The sequence below is a fragment of the Eulemur rufifrons genome, chromosome 17, assembly GCF_041146395.1.
Source record: "Eulemur rufifrons isolate Redbay chromosome 17, OSU_ERuf_1, whole genome shotgun sequence".
Lineage (NCBI taxonomy): Eukaryota > Metazoa > Chordata > Mammalia > Primates > Lemuridae > Eulemur > Eulemur rufifrons.
In genome coordinates this window covers 64,746,881-64,766,270 of record NC_090999.1, presented here as the reverse complement: position 1 = coordinate 64,766,270, position 19,390 = coordinate 64,746,881, and the positions used below count along the sequence as shown (strand labels likewise).

Sequence of the window (19,390 nt, the reverse complement as noted above, 5' to 3'; positions counted from 1 at the left end):
CTGGAACTGGCTGGGAGCCAGAAGAAATTCCCCAGGGAAAAAGTAAGCATTCCTTAGTTCTCTGTGTTCCCACCCTGGACTCCTGCAATCCTAGCCACAGGTGGGCCCCTCAGTCCTCACAGGCCCTGAGACTAGCTTAGGCAGCTGCCTGGAGTCCACACAGTGGTATTGTTCCAGAGAGGAAATTTGCACTGGGTCCCAGCCAACCCTATGAGACTCAATAGGGTACAGCATGGCATCATTTTGAGAGTCCAGCCATCACCAGACTACATCCGGCTCCACCCACCACTACCATGCAAACATACCACAGGGGAACCTGAGGATCAACCTGCCCTGCCTGCTGCTCATGTACACCATCAGGGGGCCTGAGGAAAGCTACTCCCCTCTGTCCACTATCACTGCCACCAGCACCTGAGTACACTGCCCGGGGACATGGGTATTGCCCAACCCTGCATGCCGCCACTGGCGCACGAACACACCATCAGGAGGCCTGACAACAGGCCTGCCGTTACCACCACCGCAGGCACCTAAGCATGCCGCCACATCCACAGAAGTCAGGATCAACCTACCCTGCCTGCCAACTAGGTGCCCATACACACTGTCAGGGGGCCTGAGGATGGCCCACCATGTCATGTCCACTGCCACAGCTGCCACTACCCCAGCATGCTGTCCAAGGACCTGGGGATCGACTTGCCCTTCCAACAACATCCATGCATACAAGCAGAGAGGCCTTAGGACGGGAACAATGAGCCTATTGCTGCTGACAACCACCCACCTGTGCCACCTGGGGGCCTGAGGACTGGCTAGCCTAGCTTGTCGCTGCTATCACTGGTACCTGAGCTTGTCCCTTGGTGGCCTGAGGATTGGCCTGCTGCTTCTATTGCCACTGCTGACGCTATGCACACTTCCCCAGGTGCCTAAGGACCCATCCAGCCTATTGCTGCCACTGCCAGCACGTAAACAAGGTGCCAGAAGTGCCACCTGAACCCACTACTATTGGTGCCAGCATATGCCGCCCAGGGACCCATGGACTGATATGCCCAGCCTGCTGCCATCACCACTACTGCCTGAGAAATACCCACCTTTCATCCACATCCTTAGCAAAATCTTACCATAGCCTCCACTAACACTCAGCCTAAGCCACTGATGAACTCACTGACCACTGACACTGACTAAAGTCAAAGAAATCATGTGGAGACTACACTACTGTGCCCAAACAGAATCAAAGCCAGAGTGCCGTACCCAACCAACATTATAGGTACAACTGTAGAAAAAAGTCTCTCCTTATGGAACAAACTCATAAAGTTGGAAGAAGTGACTGTTAGATCAGATACACAGATATAAACATAAAAATACAGGAAACATGGAAGAGCAAGGAGACGTGACACCTCCAAAAAACACAATGATTCTCTAGCAACAGACTCCAAAGAAAAAGGCTACGAAATGCCTGGAAAAGAGTTCAAATGAATTATTTTAAAGAAACTCTGTGAGACACAAGATGAAGAATCCAAATAAAAAAAAATTCATGATCTCAATGAAAAATTTAACAAAGAACTATCATGAAAAAAAAAAAAACAAACAGAAATCCTGGAACTGAAGAATTCAATTAATGAGATAAAAATATAACTGAGAGATTCAACAATAGACCAAATACAGCACAAGAAAGAATTTCCGAACTTGAAGACAGGTCTTTTGATATAACTCAGTCAAAAAAAAAAAAAAAAAAACCAAACCCAAAACCACAAAACTTGAAAAGAATAAAAAAAGAGAAAAACTAAGTGACATTTGGGATACCATAAAGTGACTAAATATTCATATTTAGATAGTTCCAGAGGGAGAAAAGATGGGCAAAGGCATATAAAACATATTTAACAAAACAATACTTGAAAAATTACCAAGTCTTGTAAGAGATATTCCCGAATAGAGTCAACCCAAAAAGGTCATCTTAAAGGAATATGCTAAAACTGTCAAAAGTCAATGATAAAGAGAGAATTCTAACAATATCAGGAGAAAAGTGTCATGTCACATACAAGGGTATCCCCATCAGACAAACAGTAGACTTCTCAGCAGAAATCCTAGAGTCCAGGAGAGAAGAAGAATTATTAAAAGTGCCAAAAGAAAGAAAGAGAGAAAAGTAGCCAAAAACACTATGCACAGCAAAGCTATCCTTCAAAAATAAAGTAAAAATAAAGTCTTGCCCAGATAAGTAAAAATGGAGGGAATTCACCACCACCAGACTGGGCACACAAAAAAAATAGTTAAGCAGTCTTACAACTGGAAGTGAAAGGACAGTATCAATCATCATGAAAACACAAGTAAGTCTAAAACTCACTGGTAGAGTAAAAACACAAATGAGAAGGAGGAAAGAGTCAAATGGTACCATTACAGAAAACTACCAAACTGCAATGATAAACAATGAGAAAGAAAAGAATAAAGGATATATAAAACAACCACAAAACAATTAACAAAATAACAGGAATAAGTCCTCACCTATAAATAACAACCTTGAATGTAAAAGGATTAAATTTTCCACTTAAAAGATACACATTGGATGAATGAATTAAAAAACATGATGCATGATATACTGCCTAAAAGAATCTCATGTCACCTGTAAAGGTACATAAAGACTGAAAGTAAAGAATGCAAATGGATTAAAAAATGAGCAGGAGAAGCCACACTGATAATCAGATAAAACAGATTTTAAGCCAAAACTGTAAAAAGAGACAAGAAGGTCATTATATAATGGTTAAGTGATCAATTCAGCAAGAAGATAAAAAATTTCTAAATATATATGCAACCAACACCAGAGTATCTAGATATAGAAAAGTAAACATGAGATCTAAAGAGAGGGAGATACATTCCAATACAATAATAGTTGGCGACTTCAACACCCCACTGTTGGTACTGGACAGATCATTTAGACAGAAAATAAACAATAAAATATTGGATTTAAACTCTACATTAGACCAAATGGTCCCCAAAGTATTTACAGAATATTTTACCTAACAGCTGCAGAAGATATATTCTTTTTGTCAGCACATGGAACATTCATTCTCTGGGAAAGACATTACATTAGGACATAAAACAAGGCTCACCAAATTTAATAACAATCAAAATTGTATCAATTATTTTCTCAGATCATACTGGAATGAAACTAGGAATCAAAAACAAGAGAAGCTTTGAAAACTGTACAAATACATAGAAATGAAACAACATGCTTCTGAATGACCATTGGGTCAACAATGAAATTAACAAGAAAATAAAAACCACTCCAAGCAAGTAAAAACTGAAACACAACATACTAAAACCTATAGGATACAGCAAAAGCAGTGCTAAGAGGGAAGTTTATATAGCAGTAAATGCCTCCATCAAAAGATTTTAAATAAACAATCCAATGATGTACCTCAAAAAATATAAACAGTAAGAACAAACTAAATCCAAAATTAGCAGAAGAAAGAGACAATAAAGATCTGAGCAGAGCTAAACAAAATAGAGACTAATATAAAAGATCAACAAAATGAAAAGTTGGTTTTCTGAAAAAAATAAACAAAATCAATAAACCACTAGTCAGACTAACCAAGACAAAAAAGACCCAAATAAATAAAATCAAAAATGAAAAAGGAAACATTACAACTGATACCACAGAAATACAAAGCATCATTAGAGATTATTATCAACTATATGCTGACAAATTGGTAAACCTAGAGGAAACAGAATATTTCTTGGATACATACAACCTACCAAGATTGAACCAGAAAGAAACAGAAAACCTGCACAGACCAATAATTAGTACCGAGATTGAATCAATAATAAAAAGTCTCCCCAAAACAACAAAAAAGCTTAGGATGGGATGGCTTTATTGCAGAATTCAAACAAACTTATAAAGAAAAACTAACACTAATTCTTGTCAAATTATTCCAAAAATCTTAAGAGAATTCTTTCTAACTCATTCTATGAGGCCAGTATTATCCTGATAGCAAAATCCAACAAGGACACAATAAAAAACCAAAAACTACAGGCCAGCATTCCTGATGAACATAGGTGCAAAAATCTTCAACAAAATACTAGCAAACCGAATCTAACAACACATCAAAAAGATAACACATTGTAATCAAGTGGGATTTATCCCAAAGATGCAAGGGTGGTTCATTATATGCAAATCAATAAGTATAACACATCAGATCAACAGAATAAAGGACAAAAACCACATGATTATCTCAATAGACTCAGAAAAAGTATTTAATAAAATTCCACATCCCTTCATGATAACAACTCTCAACAAATTAGGCATAGAAGGAATATAACTCAACATTATAAACACCACATACAACAAACCCAGAGCTAATATCATACAGAATGGAGAAAACCTGAGACTTTCCTCTAAGAACTAGAACATGACAAGGATGCCCATTTTATCAGTCTTATTTAACATAGTACTGGAAGTTGTCCCAGACAGAGCACCCAGGCAAGAGAAATAAATAAAAGGCACCCAAACTGGAAGAGAAAAGAAGGCAAACTGTCCCTCTTTGCAGATGACATGATCTTGTATCCAGAAAAACCTAAAGATTCAATCAAAAAACTCTTAGAACTGATAAACAAATTCAGTAAAGTTGCAGGATACAAATTCAACATAAAAAAAAAATCAGTAAGGTTTTTGTACACAAATCACCAACTAGCTGTAAATAAATCAAGAAAGCAATCCCATTCACAATAGCTATTAAAAAAAAAAAAAACCCAAGGTATAAATTTAACCAAGGAAATGAAAGATCACTACAAGGAAACTACAAAATACTGATAAAAGAAAGAAAAGAAGACACAAACAAATGGAAAGACATCCCATGCTCATGGATTGGAAGAATTAATATTATTAAAATGACCATATTATCCAAAGCAATCCACATATTCAATGCAATCCCTATCAATACAAATGACATTCTTTGGAGAAATAGAAAAAACAATACTAAATATGTTAAAATGACCATATTGCCCAAAGAAATCCACATATTCAATGCAATCTCTACCTAAATACAAATGACATTCTTTATAGAAACAGAAAAAACAATCCTAAATTCGTATGGAAACACAAAAGACCCTGGACAGCCAAAGCAATCCTAAAGAAAAAAAAACAACAAAGCTGGAGGTATCACACTATTGACCTCTAAATATACTACAAAAAATACAGCAACAAAAACTGTATGGCACTGGCATAAAAACAGACATATAGACCAGTGGAATAGATTAGAGAAGCCAGAAGTAAATCCATATTTACAGCCAACTGATTTTCAATAAAGGTGCCAAGAACATATATTAGGGAAAGGACACCCTCTTCAATAAATGATGCTGGGAAAACTGGATATCCACATGCAGAAGAATCAAACTGGACTCCTATCTCTCACCTTATACAAAAATTCAAAATGAATTAAAGAGTTAAACATAAGACCAGAAACTATAAGCCTACTAGGGAAACACTTCAGGACATTGGTCTAGGCAAAGATTTTATGGCCAAGACTTTAAAAGCACAGGAAACAAAAATAGACAGCCCTAGATTAAACTAAAAAACCTGCATAGCAAAGGAAATAACAGAGTGAAGAGACAACCTGTAGAGTGAAAGAAAACACATTCTATTCATCCAACGAGAGTAATATCCAAATATATACAGAACTCAACAGCAAACCAACCATCCCATTGAAAAAGTGAGCAAAAGATCTCAATAGACACTTCACAAAAGACATACAAATGGCCAAAGTGTATATGAAAAAATGCTCAACATCAATAACCATCAGGGAAATGCAAATCAAAACCACAATGAAATATCATCTCAACCCAGTTAAGATGGCTATTATCAAAAAGACAAAATAACAAATGCTAGTGAGGATGGGGAGAAAAGGCAACTCTTATACACTGTTTGGAATATAAACTAGTAAGGCCATTATGGAAAACAGTATGAAGGTTTCTCAAAACACTAAAAATAGAATTACTATACCATCAAACCCATTACTGGGCATTTATTGAAAGGAAAAAAACGATCAGTGTATCAAAGGGATACCTGAACCCCCACGTGTATTGCAGCACTGTTCACAACAGGCAAGATATGGAATCAACCTAAGTTTCACCAATGATCAATAGATAAAGAAACTGTGGTGTGTATATATATAATGGAATACTAGTCAGCCATAAAAAAAGAGTGAAATCTTGTCATTCACAGCAACATGGATGGAACTAGAGGGCATTATGTTAAGTGAAATTAGCCAGGCAGAAAAAGATAAATACTGTATGTTTTCACTCATATGTAGGAGCTAAAAATGTTGATATCGTGGAGGTAGAGAGCAGAATGATAGACACCAGAGGCTGAGAAGGGTTGTGGGTGGGCGGTGATAAAGAGAGGTTGGTTAATGGATATAAACATTCAATTAGAAGAAATAAGTTCCAGTGTCAGGGTAACACATTAGGGTAACTACAGTTAATGATAATTTATTATATATTTCAAAATAGCTAGAAAATTAAAATGTTCTCAATACACAGAAATGGTGAATGTTTGATGTGATGAATATCCTAAATAACGTGATTTGATCATTATATACTTGTATAAATGTATCAATATATCATATATTCTCCACAAATATGTACAATTCTTATGTATCAATAAAAATTTTTTTAATTAAAAAAATAGGCAAAAATATCTTCTTTTTGATAGAAAATTAAGAGGATGTTAGAAAGGATAGGAAACAAATAAAAGTCCCCTATAAACTTACCTTCCAGGAATAATTACTGACGACATTTTATATTTCTTTCCACACTTTACTCCTATATATGTATCTAAACTTGTCTTCCCTTCCATTGCATTATAAGCATTTATTCATTTTATTAAATATCATTTTAAAATAGTGTACTCAAATAACTGCTAGTATTCCATCATGTATGCAAATCCAATGAATTTGACATTTTTTGAAACCTACTTATTGTGTTTAATTTGTTGCTATCATTAAAGGAAACATTCTAATAACTTTTTTTTTTTGGAGACAGGGTCTTGCTCTGTCACCTGGGCTAGAGTGCAGTGGCATCATCATAGCTCACTGCAACTTCAAACTCCTGGGCTTACATGATCCTCCTGCCTCAGCCTCCCAAGTAGCTGGGACTACAGGTACACACCACTATGCCTGGCTAATTTTTCTATTTTTTGTAGTTACAGGGTCTCACTCTTGTTCAGGCTAGTCTCAAACTCCTGGCCTCAAGCAATTCTCCTGCCTCAGCCTCTCAGAGTGCTAGAATTATAGGCATGAGCCACCTCACCCAGCCATAACAACATTCTTTATATTAAAACAAAGAGATAATATCCTGATCATATAAACAGCTCTAAAAACAAAGATATAAAATAAGCAATCCAATGGAAAAACAGGAAAGAACACGGATAGGGAATTGGCAGAGGAAGAAATACACAAATGGCAAGTGAAGGGAAAGAATATGGTCAAACTCGCTACTAACAGAAGAGATACAAATTAAAACAATGATAAATCTTTGGTTTCCACTTTGGATGCAGAAAGCTGAAAAGAGAAGTGCTCCCACTTTAACAAGAAAAAGCTAAGTTATCTATCTAACCATAATTTTTCTTAAACTCACAGGAGAGCAAATGTCATAGTGCAATCAACTAGACTGAAATATATAGAAAGACAGATCCTCCAAGGACTTGGAATATGAGCAGTGGTTTATCTGGGGCACAATGTGGGAGGAAAAGGAGGCCTGCATGAAAGAGGGTAAGAAAATTTCAGCTAAAATCTTTAGCCACTTGCTAAAGGTCAGGTGCAGGCTTGCATGAGAGCACAGAACCCTTGAGAATCAGACACAAGTGGAGTTTGCACCCTGTGGCAGGATTTCCTCCTCAGACCTCACTGGGTGCTCATGCTAAAGAAAGCCTATCTCAATGGCAGGCCTAGGGGAGGTGACCAATGGTTTTCTGCAAAAGGCAGCAAACCCTGTTACCCCCAGGGAGTAGGTAAAAAAAAATAGGTGGGGCAAGGAAACAGGAAAAAACCCCAGAACAACCAATACCTTTACTTCTAAAGAGGGAACACAAGGCCTGCCTAAGACTGAGGCTGAACCAGGACAACAGAAAAAGATCTTCCAGCCCTCATCCTTCAATATCAGAGGCTAGCAAACGTCCAGCAAAAAGTTACAGTAGACGTTAACACATAATTCTGTCACATTATTGAAGTACAAATGGCACAGACTTCAGCATATTTAATAAATGTCCAAATAACATTACTACATAATAGACTAATAAACTAAGAAAATTATTTTAAGACATATTAAACACTAATGAATCATATGTATACGTATATATGATGTAGGTATGTATATGTGTGTGTATACATAAAATCAAGTTACACTAGAGAAGGAAATTATATAAAATTTTTAGTGTGCCAAGTTTTACCTGAGCTCTATATATGTGCTTCCTTAAGGCATTTTTTATTTCAATAATATCCACATCTGTCCTGATATCCGTGGTTTTTGATTCTTTGGCATAATCAGCAAAAACAGAGTTCTTCATTTCTTTCTGCATACACCAAAGTAAAAACAACTTCAGAAAATGTATGAAAAATAGTGTCAACACAGATGATATCACAAAGGACAATATAAGAAAAACACATCCAAACAGTGTTAACCACAGCAAAGATCCATCCTCACAATCATATATCAAGATTATATAATGAAATAAAAAGTTTAGAAAACCAACATTTCAGTTTGTAAGTTTTAACTGATATTTATATATGTACTTTCTTAAGATACTTTTCATTTTAACCTGTTCCAAATCTTTCCTGGAACCTCTTTCCTTTCGTTGTTGCCATGTTCACATAAAGCTACATTCATTACTTATTTACCTTTATCATTTTTCTGAAGGTCCTTCTGACCATATGTATATAAACATACTGTGGTTTAGATTGTAAAACAAAGTTATATTCTAGGAAATATTTATCCAAGAAGAATCCCATTTAAAAGATAAGCTATCTTATAAAAAATGGTCTAAATTATACCAAGGAGGAGTAAGACAGAAAATAAAATTCATATTAGAATATATTACCCAAACTACACACATACATAGTTTTAAGGCTTTTTCCTTTGAAGAAATACAGCCTCTTTTTCAAAACCTTTGTTTCTTTTTCTTATTTGTTACATTCAGGCAAAACAAAATTCTTTCAAGTATCTTGATTATTAACTCAAATTTCTTTGTGTATTCATGTAAAAATACTTTACTGTGACCGAAAGCTAATTATAACATTAAATATGAATATCAGACCAGATCAACTCATGAGTTGTTTTGTAAGACATGAAGGTTATATTTAACACAGCAAGTAATCATAACAATCAGTTTATATGCTTACATTATATTAGAGAACAGACAAAAACAATTAAAACTATAGCTTAGATTACCAAGAAGTTTTACCTGATCTTTATAATATATGTGCTTTCTTAAGGTACTTCTAATTTTGTCATGTTCGACGTGTTTCTTGCAGTTGCTTTCTTTTTCTTTTTTGTGTTTTTTCCTCAAAGTATACCTCCTTTGAATCTCTTCACCTTTTTTCTTAATTTCCTTCTATGTGTATTTAGACCAGAATTAAACAAATCTCAACATGAATGATATATGCTACAAAATCCAAATAAACTCAAGAAGAGTGACTGACACACAAGCATACCACATTAAAAAATAAAGAGTTACATACAACAAGAAATCTCATCTATTGTTGGAGTGAGTATATATTAGTAAAACATTCTGAAAAACAGGTGGGCATTACCTAGTAGAGTTGAACATGCACAGTCCTCATGACCCAGCAACTCCACTCCTAGCAATATATCCTAAGCCACAGAAATTCCTGAACATGCGTACCAAGAGTTACACAAGATAATGTTCACACTGTTCATAGCAGAATTTCAAAAACCAACCAATTAATCAAACATACAAACCAACAAAAAGGAACCCAAATGCTTATCAATAGTACAATTGATAAAAGATATAATCTTGGCATAGTCAAACAATGAAACATATACACACCAGCAAAAATAGTCTATAAATAACATGAACTACAAAGTATTCATTAACACACAAAACTAAACAATATATAGTTAGAGATACAAACATAGCTATTAAAGCTATAATGAAAAGCAAGAAAATAGTTAATACAAATTCTAAGATAAAGGTAACTTTTGAATTAGAGGGAGAAAAAGGGATGCAATTAGGAAATGACAAAGCAGGGCCTTCAAAATTGGTAAGGCTCTATATCTTAACCTATCTGGTGAGTACATGAGCACTCATATTTACGTTCTTTTTAAAACTATACACAAATGTTTTATAAACACTTTTGCATGTACTTCAGAAGAAATGTCATAAATGACATATTTAGAAAATTTAGAAAAACGCTATAAAATATAAAGAAATTATTTTTAATTTGGAAAGTTTTACCTGATTTCCACATATATGTTTTCCTAAGGTATTTCTCCTTTTAACAAATTTCAAATCTTTTCTGGAGCCTTCAAATTTTTCTTTTTTGTGATGTACAGTCAAAACAGAACTAACATTAACATCTTCTTCATAATTTTGCATTTCTTTCTGCATGTTTTTAAAAATAATTTAGTTAGACTGTGGATTAAAAATAGCCTCAACACAACCAATGCAAGTCACAAAAGAAAAACCCACCCAGGAACATAGGTTTTGTAAAATATATGTACAATATTAAATGTAGTAAAGAGCCCTGTGAATTACTTTATCTCTTATAGTTGTACCAAGATAAAGAGGCAGAAAATAAATGTCTTAGTTCACAAAGCTTTACAATATGCTTACATATACACAATTTAGTTTGCCTAGTTTACGTATGTTTAATTCAAAGTAGTATTACGAACCATATTTTTTATTTATTAAACTAAGAATTGATTTAAAGAAAGAAATTTCTACCTCAATTTTATATAGGCTCTGGAGTTCTAAAAGAAACTAAATTCCCTCTAAAAGAAACTCAAGAGATTACATGTAAGTTATGAGTCACTTAGCAATGGGGATACGTTCTAAGAAACCCATCACTAGGCGATTTCATCATCATGCAAACATCATAGAGTGTACTGACAGAAGCCTAAATGGAATAGCTTACTACACACCTAGACTATCTGATGTATAGCTTTATTGCTTCTAGGCTATAAACCTGTACAGCATGTTACTGTACTGAATACTGTAGGCAATTACAACACAACGCTGAGAATTTGTGTATCTAAACATAAAAAAAGCTACAGTAAAAATACAGCATTATAATCTTATGTGACCACTGGCGGTACATCACTGACTGAAACATCACTGTGTGGCACATGACTGTAGATGTATTTTAATAATTTCCATACCTTTTACAGTCTCTATTATTTTTCCCATGTTTATTCAAAACCAAATCTGTTATTTATTTATTATTATTATTTTTTGAGACAGGATCTTGCTCTGTCACCCAGGCTGGAGAGCAGTGGCTTAATCACAGCTCACTGCAGCCTCGAACTCCTCGGCTCAAGGGATCTTCCTGCCTCAGCCTGAGTAGCTGGGACTACAGGCACATACCACTATGCCTGGCTAATTTTTTGTAGAGACAGGTCTTACTGTGCTGTTCAAGCTGGTCTTGAACTCCTGGTCTCAAGTGATCCTCCCCTGCCTCAGCCTCCCAAAGTGCTGGAATTATAGGCGTGATCCATCGCATCCAGCCCAAATTTATTTAACTCCATCACTATTTTACATTCCTTTCTTTATGTAAAAATACTTTATACAGTGGTTTATAATGCATACTTCAACAGGCACATCAACTCAAAAAGACTCTTATTAAAACGTGCTCATGGGCCAGGCATCGAGGCTCACACTGGTAATCCTAGCACTCCGGGAGGCTGAGGCGAGAGGATCGCTTGAGGTCAGGAGTTCAAGATCAGCCTTAAGCAAGAACAAGACCCGTCTCTACTAACAAAAAAAAAAAATAAATAAATAAAATAGAAAAATTAGCAAGGTATGGTTGTGTACATCTGTAGCCCCAGCAACTCAAGAGGCTGAGGCAGGTGGGTCACTTGAGCCTAGGAGTTTGAGGTTGCTGTGAGCTAGGTTGATGCCATGGCACTCTAGCCCAGGCAACAGAGCAAGACTGTCTCAAAAAAAAATAAATAAATAAATAAATAAAATGAAATAATAACAAAACAAAAAACAAAACAAAAAAAATGCTCACGCAGTTAATTACAGAAAGTAGTCTTGTAAGTCACATAAATATCAATTACACTTTGGAAAAGCTAGGAAAATATATATGAACATATATAAATAATATATATTTAAAAAATATATATAAATATATATTAAAATATTTTAAGCTTAGAAAGTTTGAGCTAAACTTGCCATAAACGATTTCTTAAGGAACTAGTTAATTTAAGTTCCAAATTGTTCCTAGAATTATCTTTCAAAAATATTTGACAGATACAGTAGAAACAACTTATTTTGAATTTCTTCCCAGTTACACATAAAAATATTTTAGTTTAGGCTAATAATTACTAAGTTAATGATAATTTGATAAATTAACCAAACTGTTTTATAAAACATGATATGAAACTGAACATAATTGAACATTAGCTCTTTTAGAGAACTGATAATGCCTTTTTGGTTGCTGCTGCAGTTTGAAAAATTGTACTGAAAGAGCAACATACATGCTTTCTTGAGATACTTTTCATTGTTCCCAGTTCAAAGTCCTTCCTGTTTTTTTTCGTTTTCCATGTTAATCAAAATAGAATTCATTTGTGTATTTTTTTTGTTCTAAATGCATGTAATTACCCGAGTTTAGAAGACAAATTATGAATATACATAGTGCTAACAGGTAAGAAAAATGCTTTATAAGACACACGTTACATTAAACATACAGAAGAATTTTAAGTAATTACCATGTGTTGAGAATATACTATGTATTAGGAACACTGTGTTTCTATATGCATATACGCATTATTTCAGTAAGAGTCCCAAAACAGAGACATAGGGCAATGTCCTAATATGGTCAAGTCATAGACTATAAACACATGGTTCAAACACCAGCTTTCTGATACCAAAATCTATGTTATTTCCACTATATTTTGTTTCTCAAACAATTCTGTAAGAAATATCAGAAATTTATGTTTTTCACCCTATAAATTTTACCTTTGTTTTACATGTGGTGTCTCTTAAGGCACCTTTCATTTCAAGAAATCCCGTATCTTTTCCGAAATCTTTGTTTTTTTCTTGATTGTTATGTTTGGTCCAAACAGAATTGGTTTGGGAATCTTCATCATTCTGAATTTCTTTCTGTATGTATGTAAAAATGATTTAGGCAATCAACCAAGTATAATTTCAACATTATGTACCTTTTATAGTTTTCAACTTTGTAAGTGCATAACTTTGAACTTTTCCTAGAAAAAGGAAAATTCTCACACTTTTACTAATCTAGTTAAGAATGACTTTCATTCTACTGACACTTAATACTAAATTTAAACTATTCAGAGAGGCCTATCAGAGAGGATGCTTTTGGCTGCAAACAATAGAAAACCAACTCAAACTAATTTAAATATTATGGAAATGTATTACCTCACAGAATAGCAACGCGGTCCAATGCTAGGACAGGTTTCAGGGTTGGTTAATCTAGCAACTAAACGGTGCAGATTCTATCTCTACACTCTGTAATCTACAGGGCTGGTTTCATCCTATGGCTAGCTCTCCTCACAGTCAAAGAATGTCTTCTAGTAGTAATTGAGGTTACATTCTTCCATGTTCATATGTAGCAGAAGGCATCCCACCAGTGGCTCTCTTTTCAGAGTGAGGAAGAAACTTCCTAGAAGTTCTTACATACCTCTCCTTCATGTCCCATTGATCAGAATTGGTACACATTCTCCTTTCTACACTAATCATTCTCAAGGACAACGTATTATTCATATTCCAAGCAGACCCATTCTTGTACTAGGTGAAATTCTCCATCTACACTGCTGCTACTCACTACGGAAAGGGAGTTATACAACGATATATCACATCTATTTTTGGAAGACTCAAAGGTCTTTCATAAATAATCTATTAATCTAACAAATATTAAATGAGAACCCATGTGCAGGCTCTATGTAAGTGATTGGGATGTAACTATGAAAATGATAGACAAGACCTCTGATGACAAAGAGCATTTGGTTTAGATGGGAAAATAGATATTAATTGAAAAAATCAGCCAATTATTTAACTATAATCGTAGTGAGTACTGTGAAGCAAAAATAATTCTACGAGCACACATTATACATGAACCTAACTTAATAAGGGCGTCAAGGAGGCTTCCTCAAAGAGCAACATTGTAACAGGAACCCGAATAATGAGCAGAAGGCAGGAAGGCACAGGGAATGAAGGAATAGTGGGGAAAACCTTTTAAGGCCGAGAAAGTATCTTTTGAGAAGACACTGAGGTAGGAAAGCATCTTAGTTAAGAAAGTGGAAGAAGGCAGTTTTGATATATTAATAGCATAAGTGAGTATAGAAAAGGAAGCAGAATACAGCTGAAAAGGTAGCAGTGACAGGAATCCTGTGGGAACTTGTAAGCCAGTAGAAATTTAGGACTTTATCCTAAGGACAATGGGAAACCACTGAAAGGTTTTAAGGAGAGTGACAGGATCAGAATTGTTTTGGAAAGAGCATTTTGAATATTCTTTCTGGATGAACAAGAATATACTAGAGAAAGAAAAGATAAGAGTCACTATGAAATTAAGAGTAAAAAGGTACAGTAACAGGATGAGTAATTAGGAGTCCATTTTAGGAAAAACAGAGGAAAGACAAACTCAGTATGATGTTAGTACAGAAGGAGAAAAGCTGTTTGATTCAAGAGATACTTGAGATAAAATCAATACGACTTGGTAGTTGAGAAGATATGAGAAATAAGGGAAAGAAGATTTCAAGGGTGATTCTCTAGTCTCTGACATAAAGTATTAGATAAAACATGACGGTATTTATTGAGATGGGAAACACTGAAGGAGATGATTTTTCCTAGCTCAAGATTGTTTTTGGATATACTGAACTTTCTCTTCTACCTTGAGTGCTTTTCTTATAAATTCTTTGCCTATCTCCTAGAAGGTTTCTTGTAGGGTTTGATTCCCATACAAACAACTTGAGGAGTGGTATTTGTATCAAGTTAGGAGAGGGAGGTAGGGGAATAGGACAGAAAAGTATTTCTAAGCCCTTAGAAATAGCTCTCTTTTCCAAAAGGGAAAATAATCCAAAAATTTTCATGTGGTACAATATAATATTATATAGTCCACTGCTATCTTATTTATACCACTGTTCAAAGGCTTAAAATTATTTCATGGTCTGTATCACAGAATCACTGAAAACAAAAAGTACAGACTTAAGATAAATTTTTAAACTTTACAAGCAAGGATCTTTCAAAACTGTAAGTATTCTCAAATATTTAAGTAACTGAGAGCAACTGCCTTGAAAAGTGTGTCATTTAAATTACCTCTAATCATATATTTTAAAAATCTAGAACATAATTTTAATATATATTTTACTACATTGGAATTTTATATAACAAACATTTTAAAATGTTTATTTTACTTACCTCTAAAAGAAAGTCCCCTAGATACTGAATTGGATAAAATGGAGCCTTAAAGTTATCTTTTTCTTTTTCTTTCTCAGCCTTGATTCTTGCATTACTGGCAATCACATGAGTTATTCCACTTGATGAACTTTTTGGTAAAATAACATTTGCCTTTCCAGCCTCCAAAACTCTAAATAAAAATGTAAATGGTATGGAAAGTATTAGAAAAATTAAGTATATTCGGTCAAATTATCTAAATCAATTACTTTCTAGGAGTAGAATTTTCTGGAAAGGATCAATTCCTTTGGGGATCATGGAGAATAATTACTGCAGTAATTTCTTAAATTATAAGTTGTTCAGAACAGATGTTTAAGAAATCATACTACTCTTTTAACCTATCCACTTACTGATATAGGAAAGGCTTTTACAAACCACAAATTTTATTAATAAAGTGTTCCCTAAGGAAAAGTCACATCAATAAACCAAAAGAACAATGAAGGAAGTCTAAGGAAGCAGCTACTCTGGAAGGCAAATACCTCCAAGAAAATCATTCTGGACCACAGAAAATGGAGCCAGCTGCCAACCCTCCAGCAAAAAGTTAGCTTTTAAAAAATTTTAGCCTTGATCTACATTAAGAAATAAATTTAACATTTAGACTCAGAACATACACACACACAGACACATACATATTAAAAGTTTCATGCAGTTCTGTTTCTGCTTAGGCTTGTCTCAAGTGAACACTGACACCACCTAACAAAAAGAAAAAGGTAAACAATCTACAAAATCATAACTTTTTGTTCTCTGACCTGAAATACTAACAACAAAAATCATAACTTTTATTGAGTCCATCAGAAAACCAAGGTAACAAGTTAATCAAGTAAGCTGATTTCTTAAGAGTGATAAGCACCTTTGTGAAGAGATTGGACATCCACACTACTTCATGTTGGTAGAGCACAGGAGAGAAGTAGTGGCTTCCATGCAAGTGTATAAAAATCTGGTAAAATTTAAAAAGTTTAAGGGTCGAGTATAGCAAGCATGACAGTTTAGAAAACTGGAAGTCCCCAAGATAGGGAAGCCTGTCCACTTGCAAGCTCTTTGCCCCAGGTCTGCATTAATGGCTCATGAAAAGGACTGAGGACAGGTCAGAAGAAAAAGAAGGAACCTCTCTTAGTAGTGTAAGTGGGTGGGAAAGACAAAAAACTAGGCCTACTTTCCTGAAACTTTCTCTCATATAAAGGAGAAGCCCTAAGTCATTTGGGTAGGAATAAGAACATATTCTGCCCTGCAAGAAGAATTGGTGCAAGATCCTGCAAGGCCCAGGATCTTGCACCAATACATAGTGCAGTTCTAATACTGAGGGAGAGGTCGGAAACTCACTCTTGCCCAACATCCTGCCCACAAAGACAAGGCAGAATTTAGCTGCCATGGGAAGTTAAGACACAAATGCTGAGAAAGCCCTAACCCCAGGGACCAATAGAATGGCGAATGCTTAAGACTGAGGCTTGTCTAGCAGAACTGAGAATATAACACCCATAACCTTGGCCTAGAAATGAGTAGCAAGAAAGAAGGAAGACCATGAAGAGAGAGTCTGTCTGTGATGCAGTAGTGCAGGGACTGGTGAAAGATGAGGGTGGAGCAAGAACACTGATTAAAAACTCTCCAGTGCCCCAGCACAAACAAACTGAAGTCCATTGCTATCGGGTGAAGTGATGACTATAGCATTAACAAAACCAAAATCTACCTATCTTACTTGTTTTTTGCTGTTATAACAGAATATCGAAGACATGGTAATTCATAAAGAAAAGTAGTTTATTTGGCTTACAGTTCCGGAAGTCCAAGAGCTGTGATAATGGCCTTCCTCCTGTGTTATCCCATGGTGAGTAAGTGGAAGGTCAAGAGAGTACATGTAAGAGAGCTCGCTTTTATAACAAAGCCACTTCTGTAATAACGTTATTAACTATCTCTTAAAGGCCCTACCTTCTGATACCATCCACAATGGCAACTACATTTAAACATGAGTTTTGGGTGGGGACATTCAAATCATAGCACAAGCTCAATAATTGACAATATTAACTCAACTGCCCATAATAACTGCCTCATAAAAGAGGTAGGCCCATTTTTGGATAGAAATATTGTTCATATCAACCTCTGCTATTCTTCTACATGTAGTATCTGGCATGCAATAAAAAACACAAAATAGCTGGGCATAGTGGCTAATGACTGTAATCCCAGCAACTCAGGAGGCTGAGACAGGAGGATCCCTTGGGCCCAGGAGTTGCAAGGCAGGAGGATCGCTGGAGGTCAGGAGTTCAAGACCAGCCTGGGCAATGTAGCAAGACTCCAAAACCCCATCTCAAAAGAAAAGAAAAGAAAAAAGAAAAATAGCTGGGCATGGTGGTGTGCATCTATAGTTCCAGCTACTTGGAAGGCTGAGACAGGAGATTGCCTGAGCCAAGAAGTTCCAAGCTGTAAGTGAGCTATGATGGATCGTGCCACTGCACTCCAGTATAAGTGACAGACTAAGACCCTGTCTCTTAAAAACCAAACAAAACAACCCCATATACAACAGGCAAGAAAAAAATCAAACCCTTATCAAGAGATAAAAGAGCCAACAGTACAGACTGAGATATGATCCCTATGTTGAGATTAGTAAACAGCTTTAAAATAACTATAACTGACATGTTAAAGGATCTAAGAAAAAAGGAGGACAACATACATGAAGAAATGAATTCACCAGAAAGTCCAATGGAAATGGTAGAAATAAAAGGCACTATATCAAAGAAGAATTTCTTTGACAGGTTTATCAGAGACTGAAAATAAATGAGAAAGGAATCATTGAACTTGAGGTCAATAGAAATTAAGTATACTAAAATAAAAAATTATTTTTAAAAAATAAGCATGCAATAGCTGTGGAATGGAATTGAAAGGTCTAAAATACATGCAATGGAGTTCCAGAAGAAGAATACCACAACAGAAGAAACAGAATTCTCCATATTTAAGACAAAACAAAACAAAATACCTCACATGTACAAGAAGCTCAGAGAACCTCAAATAAAATACATTAACAAAATACACCCACACTAATATACATACTCCTATACGTATCATAATCGAGCTGCTAAAAAGCAAAGGTTAGGAGACAATCGTTAAGGAAATCAGGGAAAAAGAAATTATACACAGAGAAGAAAAGAAAAGAATGACAGCTGATTTCTCATCAGAATTATGCAAGCCAAAAAGAAAACAGTGAAACAGAATCCGTAATTACTGAAAGAAAAAAAAAAAAATAAAACAAACAAGCAAAAAAACCTGTCAACCCATAATTCTCTATCCAGTGAAAATATTTTCCAAAAATAAAGACCTTCCCAAATAAAAGATGAAATAAATCATTGCCAGCATACCTGTACTATAAGAACTGTGAAAGGAGTTCTTTGGGCTAAAGGACTATGAAGACCACAGCAAAATCTAGATCTACACAAAGAAATGAATAATGCTGGAAAATTTTAAAAAGGAAATCAAATATAGAATGTGCATTTCATTATTTTTAATCACCTTAAAAATAACTGACTAGAAAAAGTAAAATATTATAAGGTATTTGGGGGTTTATAATATATAGAGAGGTCATTAATAGAAAAAAAGATAGGAGGAACAGATGGAAGTACAGTTAACCCTTAAACAACGGAGTTCCACTCATTTGTGGATTTTTTTTCAATAAAAGTTACACAAGTGACTGTCTCTCGTCTCCCCTTCAACCTCCTCTACCTATTCTGTCTGGCTCTGCTACCCTTGAGAGAACAAGGCCAAGCCCTCCCCCTA

At 35.2% G+C, this 19,390-nt stretch overlaps 1 protein-coding gene across 1 annotated transcript in view; it reads right to left on the bottom strand.

Annotated features, from left to right (window-relative positions):
- SLF1 (SMC5-SMC6 complex localization factor 1) overlaps positions 1-19,390 on the bottom strand; it is a 58,926-nt gene that overhangs the window by 28,683 nt on the left and 10,853 nt on the right. The window contains exons 4-8 of the mRNA XM_069491899.1: positions 15,599-15,767; positions 13,178-13,321; positions 10,454-10,600; positions 9,440-9,589; positions 8,429-8,551 (exon numbers count right to left, since the gene is read on the bottom strand). Coding sequence (XP_069348000.1) covers positions 8,429-8,551; positions 9,440-9,589; positions 10,454-10,600; positions 13,178-13,321; positions 15,599-15,767 — 733 coding nt within the window. The remainder of the gene's footprint in view (positions 1-8,428; positions 8,552-9,439; positions 9,590-10,453; positions 10,601-13,177; positions 13,322-15,598; positions 15,768-19,390) is intronic.